Here is a 14,519-nt window from a genome sequence, read left to right as displayed (position 1 = left end):
ACACTGGCAGATTGTTTTGAATGTGTTAAGGTACACACTCTTTTGCTTTGCAGCCATTAAAATGAGAGTTATGTTTGTGAACTATACAAATTATTAAGTTCGTTCATCTTAACTTCAAATCAAATTTAATTAGAAAATTCAATAGACAGTTGTTTAATGCTTTGTTGTTCATTGAAAAATAAATAATTGTCTCACCTGCATAAAGCACTGTGAAGCCCTACTCATGCACTTTTAGGCTAGCAATGACCTTAGCTATCAAGAATGTATGTATTCCACTTTTACTTCTATTCTGGGTATTTTTTCTAATTCATAAAATTGTAAATTTTACCCTTCACAAAAATGTCTTGCTAAGTTAAACAAGTTGACAAGAATTACAAAAATATGGAAACTTGATTTTTGTTTAAACATTCCATTTAAGGAGGTAGACCTAGGGTAACTCATGAAATCAGTGATATGTTTGTATTATATTCAATTTCACCAGAGCCTCTCAAGCTTTTGTTTGAAGCAGAATTAAATGAATCCAAGTTAATTAGATGCTTATATAAGATTGATGTAAAATGCTGAATAGAAACATTCCAATGATTTTTATTAGTTATGTCCCTTACCCCAGGTCTGTGATAAGACTGATCAAATGCATAAATACATTAAATAAAAAGTTGTGAGATTCATTTGTATGTGATATAATTTTAACTTTGTATCATTTATTTTTATATACATATATATATATATGTATATGTGTTTTGTTTTACTCAGAAAATGTGATAAATATTGATTTGCCGGTATTGTTCTTCAGCATATAGATGTATATATTCTATCATTGAACATTAATTATGAATTTTGAATTGGAACAAATGCAATGAATTTTTCAAACATATCATAATAAGGAATATACATTTATATATTTCATATTTAATTTATATAAAATTATACATGACTGCTGATTAAGCAATAATTTATCCATATGTATTTAGTAGATAATTTTAACTGCATTATATTGCTGAACAAAGTGTTATATTAAATATTTTCATATATTTATTAAATGTGTATTGAATTTATTATGATTAAGTATAATTTTATGAATCTCTTATTTATTGTGATAAATAATGATATATTTGATTAAAAAAATGTGATAGTTTAGTGATTAAAATATAATCATGATTATTACTAAAAATAGATTTGTAGCATGAACAGAAATTTCACTATAAACCATCTAATTGTTCATTAAGACAATGTAGAAATCAACTTAATTTCCTTTTTTCACATTTTATTTGTAAATATATTAAAAGTACAACAAACTGCTTTATAAATGACATTATCAATTGCTTGTAGTAGGAACAGCATTCTAATCTTGAAAAGATCCATAATTTCATATGTACAATATTCATAAGACGTGGAGTTTGTGAATGCTTTAGAGGAAAAAATTGATAGAATTTTATATGTGTATTACTTTTTGTGTATGTAATTCGTCTGTGCTCAGCTGATACTAAGAAATAAAATATAAACTGAAATATGAGTTTGTTTGAGCACCAGTTATCTCCTTTCAGAGTTTGTACTCCAGTTATCTCCCTTAGGAGTTTGTCTGTACTGTAGTTGCCTCCCTTTGAAGCATGATACATGTTTGCATTTTTAGTTTTTGAGGAATGAGCTATTTTGCATGGTTTGTGAATGAAAATGAAAAGGTAACTTGTAAGTTTGTGTGCTCTAGACAAAAGACATCATACATTCTTAATCATAGGAAGAAAACAAAAATAGTCAACAAGGAAGACGGAAACTATTGCTGGAAGTTTTCAAAATTGGTTTTCAGTGCACAAAAATCCATACCTTGTAAAGAAGACACCCTTACTGAATACAAGTTTTTTTTTAAAGGGAAACTCATGTTCAAAATGTAAGACAAAAAATTGTTTAAATCTGTAAGACTTTATATAACAAAAGTTACATTTACAAATAGAGTTATTACTAGTTCCTGTTCAATATTCAAAATGTTCAGAAGCACAAAAAAAGTTCTATATTAATATGCACTACAACTGATTCCCTAGCAATAAACACAATTTAACCACTAAATACAGGAAAACCATCCAAGCCTGAAGGACCACTAACAGCTTCTGACATCAAACCAGACAGTGTAACGTTGTCATGGCAACCATCAAAATCAGATGGAGGCTCACCAATTACTGAATACATCATTGAGAAATATGACAAGAGGCGTATGTCATGGTCAAAGGTTGGAAGCACGGACGACCAGACACTGAGCTTTGTTGTTCCCAGATTGATTGAGGGCACTCCATACCAATTCAGAGTCCTGGCAGTGAATGCTGAGGGACCAAGTGAACCTCTTGTTAGTGATGGAGACATTACTCCTAAACACCCACCAGGTAAAACTATTAATAGAAAAAAATGGCAGTTGATTCAAGTACACCCTTTTCAATATTTAGTCCATGATACAGATTATCATGTTCAGTTTTTTAAGGGTATGAATTATTCTTTTATTAGACAATTACATCTGCAGACAAGTTCTGATTTGAAGGTCACAGGTCTTACTAAGGTGGTGCTTAAATCTGATATCTAACAGTTGTAAATACTTACCACAAAATCATATACACCATTAAACAAATCTAACCCATTCGAAAATAATGTATCTCAAATTTATGGTTCATATTGATAATCAAAAATGCAAGACAATTGTTTTGTGTTTGGTTACAAATTTTGTTAGTTTACAAAACAAAGAATACTCATTTTCTTTCCCAGCTGCCCCTGCCAAACCAACTGGACCAATCAAATTCAGCAATGTCCTTGGTGATGAAGTGACTTTGAACTGGTCACCTCCAAAGAAAGATGGGGGATCACCAATCACATCGTACAAAGTAGAAATCTCTGAAGATGGCAAGACCTGGACACCACTAGATGTGTCTGAGGCTGCTAAATTTACTGCCAAGGAACTAAAAGATGGACAGAAGTACTTCTTCCGAGTGGCAGCCATTAACGACATTGGAGAAGGAGAATACCTTGTATCTGATGTTGTTATACCTAAGAAACCAATTGGTAAGGCCATTCAAAGTTATTTGCGTGGTTCTCAGGCTAACAAACCTGGAAAGGCTATTCAATGTTTATTTCTTTGTTCTCAGGCTAACAGACCTATTGCTAAGGCCATTCAAAGTTTATTTCTTGGTTCTCAGGCTAAGAAATCTTTCAAGGCTGTTTAAAGTTAATTTCTTGGTTAACAGGCTGAGAAACGTATTGATAAGGCCATCAAAGTTAATTTCTTGGTTTACCATGTTATTGCTTCCAAAATGTTACAAGGGCCACTAAAAGTTTGAGTGATATTTAAGGCATGTGGTTTAAAATTCATGTAAGTTTTGAAAATGGCTCAATGTTTTTACCTCATAAAAGACTAAACAGACAAAAGACGGATAAAGTTGGATAAAGTGTCCATGGAACAGTAGCCACTATTACATATAACTGACTCAACATAGCATTTAAGTAAAAAAGACTTGATATGTTTTTTTTTTTAAATCAGTTCTATGTGGGCATGCATACATATTTTTTCCCATGTGAATTGAAGGGAATAAAATTTTTATTGGGGTGAATGCACATGTGCCAAATATTTGATATTATTATATAGTATCTACCTTATTTATCCTAGTGTATGTTAAGAAAAGTAATGAGATTTTAAGTAGCAGTCTTTGTAAGAAACATGCAAAATCTGAAAAATGTGATACAATTCAAAAAAGGCTACATATTTTTATTTTTGTCATTAATTTGCTTTATAGGTCTATATAATGCAATGTACAATTATTCATTCCAATCTGTCTGCTCTTCGGAGATAATCCACATTGAAAATCCAATAGGGTCTATAATAGAAATTCTATTGTATTTTAATGTCATTGACAGAGTTATTTCCCTTAATTTAAAGTTCTATGGTACATTTAATATAATTTTTATCTCTTATGAACATGGGTTATATGAAACGCCACATGTTAATTTCTGTTTACTATGACATTTTAAGCGAAATATCAAAAATAAAAATATGTAGGCTTTCCAACCATGAATCACATTTTGCATGGTTCTTACGTGGAGTGCTACTTAAGAAGTTTAATTTGTCTATTAGGAAAACCATCACAACCAACTGGACCACTAGAAATGGCTGACATAAGGAAAGACTCAGTCACACTTCACTGGTCACCACCAAAAGAAGATGGAGGGAGTCCAATCACTGCTTATGTCATTGAAAAACAAGACAAGAAACGCAAGAGCTGGACCCCTGTTCAGAAGGTTGATGGAGCCACCCATGAGCTGCTGGTTGATAGACTTGCAGAAGGAACGGAATATTTGTTCAGGGTCAAGGCTGAGAATAAGTCAGGACAGAGTGAACCTCTTGAGGCTGAAAAGACTATCGTACCAAAGAGTCCATTCTGTAAGTAGTTTTATAGGCTAGTCTATTCTTGACAAACTAAGGCCAAATGATGTTTGCTTGTCATCCAATAACTCAAAACCTCCATGAAGGATCTTGATAATATATTACTGGAATATTTGATTTGATGGAGGGATGTTCCCTTTTATTTTTCATTTCCAGACAGTGTAATTGTAGTTTTTGTGATACCAAAGACAACCTTTCTCTGTTTATGTTAAAAATTCCAAAATGAGTTTTTGGTAATTTCAAATCAAATTATCTGTTTCAGCTAAACCATCAGCACCAACTGGCCCTGTTTCTATTAGCAATGTCACTGAGAGCACTGCTGATCTAGAATGGCAGGCACCAGAACAAGATGGTGGAGCACCAATCAAACAATACCTGATTGAGTATCGTCCTGCCAACAGATCATCGTGGACAAAAGCTGGAACTGTAGATGGAGACACCTACAAATTCAATGTCAAGGACTTGAAGGAAGGTCAAGACTATTTCTTCAGGGTCACAGCTATAAATAGTGAAGGTTCAAGTTCTCCCTTAGAATCTATTGATGCCGCAAAACCAAGGAAGATCATTGGTAAGATATTTGTCACTTACGAAAAACAGATACCCTGCCCTGCAGTGTGAGGGTTTCCTCATCATTCATTGAAGATCCATGGGTGGCTTTAAACTGACATTTTTCGTTCTGGTCGGGTTGTTGTCTCTTTGATTTATCCATTCTCATTATATTCACAATCAGAAATGTCTTTATACCTTCTGTGTGATGTTCAGCAGTTGCATCTTTAAATGATGGTTTAGTAGGTGGTTAAAAAAACTTTTTAAGATGCCAAATGGCTTCAAGCTGTTCTTTAGTGTCATTTTATTGTAGTGAAGTTTATTTTTTATAGTAGAACAAATTAATTGGAGATAAATACTGTAATCCGATTGGTTAAAATAATTTTGTTGTATCTCAATGGATAAAAAATATTGACATGCCCCTATTCAGTTAAATTCAGAGCTACTTTTCTCATGTTTTAAGATAAAAATATGTTTTAACATTAATTAATAAGAATTGGCTATGATAAATTCTTCAAGAATATGGAACTATAGCAAGAAAGAAATGGATATGCAATGCTGGTGTTTACCTCACTTTGAAAATGAATAATTGTATGGGGGTAAATGCTATCCAGGATATATAGTCCCTTAAACAAATGTGTTTATGATGATATCCCTATGGAAAACATGATGCCCAATTTTTATATTGTAGAAAAACCAGAAGCACCCGAAAGACTCACCTCTGCCAAACAAGGACCAGACTTTATCACATTAGACTGGAAACCACCGAAGAAAACTGGAGGCGAGAAAATCACTGGATATGTTGTCAAGATGAAGGAAGGACCATCAGATGAATGGACCACTGTTGCCAAACTCAAACCATTCGATAACAGCTATAAAGCTACCAAATTAAAGGATGGTATTGAATATACATTTGCAGTGGCTGCAGAGAATTCAGCTGGTCTTGGTGACTTTTGTGAACTGGAGAGTACAGTTACACCCAAGAAACCAGCAGGTATGTTACCCAATATAGAACAAAACACACTTATTTGGGTTTTTGTTGTTTGGTTATACAGTTACCAAGATTCTATGATGAGGCTTGGTTTTAGTACTGGGAAATTACTTTATTTAACCTTTGTAATAATGTCACAATAAATTTATTACATGGCTTGTTGAATTGATTTTTATGAGTTCTATATAATTTACAGGATTTTTTATGTCATTGTTCATGCAGTCCTACCACAACACTTCGTACTCCCGTAGTGGTATTAATTCAGTGTGGATCCTGAAAAATTTGAAAGATCTTTCGGAGGCAATCAGTTCAAAACTATTATCTGAATATAATAACATTAAAACCTATGATTTTTCAACACTGTATACTTCTATTCCACATACTCAGTTAAAATCCTGACTTAAAAACATACATTGTTGTTTTTCCAAAAAAGATGGTACACCTAGATACAAATATATAGTTCTTGGTAGAGATTCCTCATACTTTGTAAGGAAAAATTCTAACTCATCTTCCAAATATACAAAGGAAGATGTTTACAGAATGCTGGAATTTTTAATTGACAACATATTTGTCCAGTATGGTGGATGTGTTTTTCAACAAACGGTCGGCATTCCAATGGGAACAAACTGTGCTCCATTACTTGCTGACCTACTCCTTCACTCTTATGAGGCTGACTTTATAGCTGATCTGATCCAAAAGGAAGAATATCTTTTGGCTAGATCCTTTAATCTCAGTTTCCCCTATATAGATGACATATTATCTTTAAACAATCCTAATTTCGGGGATTTGATACATCGCATCTACCCCAAAGAACTTGAAATAAAGGAAACTACAGACATTCAGAAGTCAGTCTCATATCTTGACCTAAACTTAGAAATCGATGGTAAAGGAAAACTATTGACCAAACTTTACGACAAACGTGATGACTTTTCATTTAAAATTATCAACTTTCCTTTCATCTGTGGCAACATCCCTTCACACCTGCATAAGGAGTGTTCATATCACAAGTCATACATTATGCCAGACTTTTTGTATCGCGCTAGAGCTCTAACAAATAGGCTTCTGGAACAGGGTTATGTTGCTACAAGATTGGAAGTCATCACTACTCAAGTTTTATGGTCGTCATCATGAACTCGTGGATCGTTATGGTGTATCCATTTGCACCATGAAAACTGATTTATTCAAGGGGTCATAGTTTTCCTTCCCTCGTTTTCTACCCCAGACTTGACTTTTTCTGAGCAACTTGGCGGGTGTTTCTAGAAAAGCAGAGGACGCTTACCCTACCAGTGCACCTGGTCTATGCTCCCAGTTTTTAGTGGAGTCTGAGTTGCTCATTCGCTTTTGTTACTTTGTATGTATGATTTTAGTTACTTTATGTTCTTTGTTGTGTATGTCTGTTTTCCATGTCTGGTCTTTGTCCCTGGATTACATTCTTATGATTACCGCTATAACCTTGGTTCCCTTGATTACTCTTTCATTTCTTTTTGATTTTTTTTATCTCCAATAACTGTGTTATTATTTTTTTTTTAGGTCCACCAGAAAAACCAAATGGTCCTTTGGAAGTTTCAGACATAAATAAAACATCTGTTAAGTTGTCATGGAAACCACCATCACATGATGGAGGCTTACCTCTGACCTCTTACATCATTGAGAAGAAAGAAGGGAGACGATCCTGGACCCGCTGTGATAAGATTTCTCCTGATGAAACATCATACCTTGTCAAGAACTTGACTGAAGGAACTGATTATATGTTAAGAGTATCAGCTGAAAACAACAAGGGAACTGGTCCTGCTTTGGAAACAGACAAGATTGTGGTACCAAAGAGTGAATTTGGTATGTATTTTTAAGTAGCATTCCAGCTAAGAATCATGCAAAATGTGATTCATGGTTTGAAAGGCTACGTATTTTTATTTTTTATGTTTTGTTTAGAATGTTATGTTTAATAGAAATTAACATGTGTTTTTTTCATATAACCCATGCTCTTAGAAGATAACAATTATGTAGAATGTACTATAGAATACAAATTTAAGGGAGATAACCCTGTAAATGACAGTAAAATACAATAGAAGCTGTTGGATTTTCAGTTTGGATTATCTACTAAGAGCAGACAGATTGAAATGAATTATTATTCATTCCATTATATAGACATATAAAGCAACTTAATGACAAACAAAAAAATGAGTAGCCTTTTTTTGAGGTGTATCACATATTACAGAATTTGCCTGATTCTTACAAAGACTGCTACTTAAATAGCTTCAAGTCCTTTACTTCCTGTTTTAACAATTTTTATCATTGTTTTACCCCCCAGCGATAGTGATGAGTTAAATAAAGACTTAAATTGCAAGCTCATGGTAAAACTAGGATAAAATGGAGTTTCTGTAATTTATTTCAATTCTAATAGGACAAGCTTCTTTACATGTTAGATGCACCACTTTTTTACCATAGCTGTGGTCTAAAGAGCTTTGAAGCAAGTTATATTAGAATTTAAATTAGAACAAATAAAAATAATCTCAAATTGGAATTTTTAATTTGTTCATAAAAAAATAAACTTGTTTTCAACAAAATTTATGCTTTTTTTTCTCATGTAAGTTGAATTAGTTACAAATTTTAATCAATACACTCCTACAATAAGATATGTGTTCATTGCAATGTATAGTTTTAATTTTATTTAATGTGAAAATTTAAAAAAAAATATGTTTTCATTTTTTTTTATTTATAGACAAACCAGGCAAACCTGAAGGACCAATAGAATTCTCCGACATCAACAAGGACTCTGTCAAGTTGTCATGGAAACCACCAACCAAAGATGGTGGAAAACCAATTACAGGCTACATAATTGAATACAAAGATGCCAAACGCACCACATGGTCTAAGTGTGGTGACATCAGTGCTGACTATACAGTCTTTGTTGCTGACAAGCTATTGGAAGGAAGTGATTACATGTTTAGGGTGATGGCTGTCAATGAGGAAGGACAAGGACTTCCATTAGAGTCTGTCAAGTCTGTGAAACCACAGAAACCTCTTGGTATATAATCTGCATATGAAAATTGATTTAATTAAAGTTATTATGCAAATTGTTGTTAGATTATGCCATACATTTTCAAGTTAAACTAAAAGAAGGTGACTTGATCTACACAAACTCGAATAAGAATTTCTCTGCTTAAAAAAAAATACAATTTTATTATTTAACTTTTCATTTTTAGGAAATTTTCATTTTTCATCTTGTTGCATTTTGTATATTGATTCATTGTATTTTTTTGTACAGTGGCAAAATATATTTCTAGTGTTATATGTATTTATGTTTTATTTTCTGAAGAAGCACCACAAGCTCCTGAAAATTTCAAGATCAAAACCAAAAACACAGACAAGGTCACCTTGGAATGGAAATCTCCCAAAGAATTTGGAGGTTCAAAGGTCACAGGATTTGGTGTTTTCATGACAGAAGATGAATCTAATGATTGGAAGAAGATAGCTTCCCTTGGACCATATGACAACACATACACTGCCAAAAATTTGAAGACTGATAAACCATACATATTTGCTGTGGCTGCTGAGAACAAGATAGGTCAAGGACAATTGGCTGAGCTTGAAAGTCCAGTAACTCTGCACAAGAAACCAGGTAAAAATGTACTAGATTAAGATAACTTTTGTTTGTTCACTGAAGGATTTTATGGCAATAAGGTACAACTTTCAAGTTAATGCTTGGGTCAGAGACTGGGATCCAAGTTGTAAAATGGCTGCAAAAGATTTTATTATGAAAACAAATCAATGATGAGTAATTAGTCAAAGCCAGTATAGAAATACAATAGTTTATAAAAAGAATGAAATAGAAATTGGATTGAATGAAAACTGTGTTTAAAAAGTGATTTTTAATACTTGTCTTCCTGTGCAAAATTGCTAAATTGTATATATTTCAGTCAACTTTGTGAAATATGGATTTTTTTTATACTGCCTATTTGTCCATTTTTTTTAAGAATTAGATAGTTTTATCAGTGGAAACGAACCCAGGATATTATCAGCCAATTATAACTATCAGTATTTAATTTACAGAGAAACCATCAGCACCACTGGGACCAATCAAATTCTCTGACTTAAACAAAACATCAGTGACATTGTCATGGCAACCACCAAAAGATGATGGAAATTCACCTCTTACTGCATACCAAATTGAAATGAAAGAAGTCAAGGACAGGTCATGGACAAAGGTTGACAAGATCAAACCTGACATAACCAGTTACTGTGCACAGAAACTGAAGACCAATGCCGAATATGTGTTCCGTGTCACAGCAGTTAATGCTATAGGGTCATCAGAACCTTTGACCTCTGAGGCTGTCATTCCAAAGAGTGAATTTGGTAAGGGTTTCAATGAATATCTAAAATATTAATGATAAATGAATTTTAGTGTGTAGAAATGCAGTACTGTATAAGCAGTTATTTTCACAGAGGTTTAAATTTCGCTATATTCGCGATTAAAGTTGGAATGTGAATATTCAATCACACAAAATATTTATGAAGATCAAATAGAGTTATTCATCTTTGTCTTTGAACAGTTTCTCTGCTGCAAAAATTACCTCACCCAGTTTTTGAAGAAAAACATGAAATTTTCCACATGCAGAAAAAAAAATACTTATACAGATTATGTATTCAATAGGTCACCACCTATGACAATAAAAAGCCCAAGGTTATCCAGAGGGCTGGTCAAAGGGCACCAAGGTCAAAATCTTGCCTCAATATGAATTTTACAAAAAGGAATAATTTTTTTCTCCATCTTTCTCTCCAGACAAACCAAGTGTACCAGGAGGACCCATTGAAGTAGCTGACTTGACAGAAAAAACAGCAACATTGTCATGGAAACCACCAAAATCAGATGGAGGCTCACCTTTAACTGGTTACATCATTGAGAGAAAGGACAACAAACGGCCAAATTGGGTCAGAGTTGACAAGGTCGCTCCTGATACAACAATATATAAGGCCAATAACATGATTGAAGGAAACACCTATACCTACAGAGTCTTGGCTGAGAATGCTGAAGGAACCAGTCCTGGACTGGAAACCATGGAGACCATTAAACCAACTAAACCAACAGGTAATTTTTTATTACAGTGAAACCTGGCCTAACTAAACCTCTTTTGAACTGTAAAGACAGGTGGCAGTTTAACTAGGTTCAAAATACATTTAAATTCTTATAAAGGGATTTTTAGAAGAACAGTTATGAGAAATTTAAATACAATTTATGTGTGATCTTTAAGCAAAAGTTTCAGTAAATAATGATGTTTATTTCAGTCTTTCTTTCATACTGATTACTATATTTATAATTCACTAAAGATGCCATGCTTTTGTTTTGTCTGTTGACTGTAATCAAAGGTAATGGAGATTCAAATTTGATAGTTATTTACTCAATTGATTAAACTTTCAAGTCAAAGGTACCTGAAAAAAAGATGGTAAATCATAATTAATCAATCATTGTATGATTTTGTACTTATCAGCTGTACCAGAATCACCAAGAGGACCACTCAAAATCTCGAATATCACACCACAATCATGTGACCTCACATGGAAGTCACCTGACCAAGATGGTGGTGCACCTATTTCAGAGTTTCTGATAGAGGCATCCGCAGATGGAGAGACTTGGGTTCCACTTGGAACAGTTGATAAATTTAGTAACACATACAAGGTCAAGGACATGGAGGAAGGAAAGAAATATACCTTCCGTGTGTCTGCCGTGAATAAGGTTGGCCCAAGTAAACCTCTGACCTCAGACTCCATCAAGGCCGAGAAAGGCCCATCTGCCCCTGAAAAACCAGAAGGACCTTTAGAGGTCAAGGACATCAACAAAGACTCAATGACATTGTCCTGGCAATCACCAAAATCAGATGGAGGATCACCAATTACTAATTATGTCATTGAAAAACGTGAACCATCAAGAAATCTGTGGACACCAGTTCAAAAGGTCAAAGGTGATGTCACTTCCTGTGTTGCTGACAAGCTAATAGAAGGAAAGGACTACATCTATAGAGTAATTGCTGAGAATAAACATGGCCAGAGTAAACCTCTGGAATCTGAACAATCTTACAAGGCTAAGAGTCCTTATGGTAGGTGTAGAAACTACTGTAGACCTACTGTAAAAGTATTATTGTTCCTGGGATACCAATTTTCACGGTTTTCATGGGCAGGCAAAACCATGAAACTTGGTTACCAACCAAAAGGAGATTTCCATTGATGTGTATACTGAAAACCTCAAAACCACGAATTCACGAACTTGTGTATCATCACAAACCACGAAAATTGGTATTCACAAATTAAAGTACTTTCACATTATTTTCCATTTTCACATTTGCTAATTTTTCGTGGACTGTATCAGGTTAACATATTTTCATATGTCAGTTTTTGCAGTATCTCTGGTAGAATTCTCATGGAACATTGTACAAGTTTTAAACATTTTCATATTTATAAATAATGCCTAAACATTGTCAAAAAAATATGACATTCATTTGATTTGCAATTCTTAGTGCTCGTCTGATATCTGTAACAATGCTGAAGCATGAATTCTTTCCATATCACAAAAATAAACTGCCGTTCACAAAATTGAAAATTTATGTCGAAAATAACAACAAATTATCTATATTATCAATAGATTGTTGTGAATAACCAAAATATGATCACTAATGCCAAGAACATATAAAAGATTTAACTTGTGCCCATAATAAGGTGTTCTTTGGCACTTGTGATTATAACTATTTCTAAAAATGACAAAATTGTGAAAACCAGTGCATGTTACAGAAGGAAAAACTTATTTATAATAACAATTTATAAGTTATACTCTTTCTTTAACAGATAAACCATCTGCACCAGAAGGACCACTCGAGGTTTCTGACATTACAGAGAAATCTGCCCTTTTGTCATGGAAACCACCAAAGAGTGATGGAGGCACTCCACTGACCAAATACATCATTGAAGGTCGTGACACTAGAAGGTCAATGTTCAAAAAGGTGGGAGAAGTACCAGGAGATATCACTGAGTTCACTGTACCTGATCTTGCCCTTGGAAATGAATATGTATTCCAAGTCATTGCTGTCAACAAAGAAGGTCAAAGTTCACCACTTGAGACAAAACAGAAGGTCAAACCTTCCAAGAAAATTAGTAAGTGTGATCAAATTCAAACAAACATACATCTTTTCTTAATTAATGAATGTTTATCATTGCTATGCTTAATGATATGCACTTTTAAAGCAACCTGGCTGAAAAACTATTTAGAATTTAAATAACTGAAATTGATAAATGAGTTATCAAATATAATTTTGTTCATGAATATTCATGAAAGTAATGTATGAATATTCATTTCCAGTACCACCAGGAGCACCAAGCTACATCAAGGTCAACAAAACTGGTCCAGACTTTGCTGAACTTGAATGGGGCAAACCCAAATCAGATGGCAACTCAAAGGTCACAGCCTATCACATCAGAATGGCCAAAGGTCAACCAGATGACTGGACAGAGGTCACCAAGGTCAAGAGCTTTGATAATCACTACAAGGTGAAGAATCTAGAGGAGGGAGTGGACTATTTCTTTGCTGTGGCTGCTGAGAACGAAGCTGGTGTTGGTAAACAGATTGAGACAGAATCTTCTGTTAAACCTAGCAAACCAAAAGGTAGGTCAAATACATGTGTAAAGAATTAGATTTGAAATAAAATGATAAAAGTCCAGTTCAGTTCTTTGATGAAAAGTTTGGCTGGACAAGCTGTTGATCTCATTAAAAAGTTGTAGTTAAGAAATACAAGGCCTTTCAGCAGAATTTTAAAAGGGACAACACATTTTATTTCAGCCCCCTTTCTTCTCATGGTTACCATTTTTCTAAGATAATTTAAATGAATGCATGCTATTTTATTCTTAGGATATGCGATCAAAAATTTTAACAAATCTTTAAAAAAGCATGAATTCATTTTCCAAGTAGGGGCAATTGTCTTTTAAAGTTGCATTTTCAACACCATTAAATTTGTCTCCCTAGAAAAACCAGCCAAACCAGAGGCACCACTTGAGGCCACAAGCATCTCCAAAGATAGAGTCACATTGTCATGGAAACCAAGTCCCAAAGATGGCGGATCACCTATCACTGCCTACATTGTAGAAAGCAGAGACAGTGCCAGAGCCAAATACGTACCTGCTGGTAAAACTGATGGAGAGACATGTAAACTGACAGTTGAGAAACTGAAAGAAGGAAAAGATTACTACTTCCGTGTCTGTGCAGAGAATGCCATTGGAAGATCTGACTTCCTGGATACTGACAAGGCTATTGTACCCAAGAGTGAATTTGGTGAGTTAATTGTACTTAAAAATAAATTTGGTGAGATAATTGTACTCAGTAGTGAATTTGGTGAGATAATTGTACTCAGTAGTGAATTTAGTGAGTTTATTGTACTTAAGAACAAATTTGGTGAGTTTAATGTACCTTAGAGAGAATTTGGTGAGTTAATTGTACCTAAGAGAGAATTTGGTGAGTTTAATGTACCTGAGAATGAATTTGGTAACTTTAATGTACATTAGGATGAATTTGGTGAGTTAAATAAAACT

The 14,519-nt window shown here is 33.8% G+C and overlaps 1 protein-coding gene across 5 annotated transcripts in view; it reads left to right on the top strand.

Moving 5' to 3' along the window:
• The window catches only part of LOC148600311 (uncharacterized), a 322,920-nt gene that overhangs the window by 246,191 nt on the left and 62,210 nt on the right, over window positions 1-14,519 (top strand). For all 5 annotated transcript variants that reach the window (XM_088557824.1, XM_088557823.1, XM_088557826.1 and 2 more), the window contains 14 exons: window positions 2,067-2,372; window positions 2,746-3,039; window positions 4,106-4,411; window positions 4,677-4,982; window positions 5,652-5,954; window positions 7,482-7,784; window positions 8,671-8,976; window positions 9,268-9,570; window positions 10,002-10,304; window positions 10,732-11,037; window positions 11,438-12,043; window positions 12,786-13,091; window positions 13,297-13,599; window positions 13,957-14,262. In XM_088557824.1, coding sequence (XP_088413950.1) covers window positions 2,067-2,372; window positions 2,746-3,039; window positions 4,106-4,411; window positions 4,677-4,982; window positions 5,652-5,954; window positions 7,482-7,784; window positions 8,671-8,976; window positions 9,268-9,570; window positions 10,002-10,304; window positions 10,732-11,037; window positions 11,438-12,043; window positions 12,786-13,091; window positions 13,297-13,599; window positions 13,957-14,262 — 4,557 coding nt within the window. The remainder of the gene's footprint in view (window positions 1-2,066; window positions 2,373-2,745; window positions 3,040-4,105; window positions 4,412-4,676; window positions 4,983-5,651; window positions 5,955-7,481; window positions 7,785-8,670; window positions 8,977-9,267; window positions 9,571-10,001; window positions 10,305-10,731; window positions 11,038-11,437; window positions 12,044-12,785; window positions 13,092-13,296; window positions 13,600-13,956; window positions 14,263-14,519) is intronic.

This window comes from Perna viridis, chromosome 13 (genome assembly GCF_037379345.1).
Source record: "Perna viridis isolate PV_CMFRI_1.1 ecotype Kerala chromosome 13, ASM3737934v1, whole genome shotgun sequence".
NCBI lineage: Eukaryota > Metazoa > Mollusca > Bivalvia > Mytilida > Mytilidae > Perna > Perna viridis.
The sequence above is the reverse complement of the archived record's forward strand: the minus strand, read 5'-3'. Positions and strand labels throughout refer to the sequence as shown.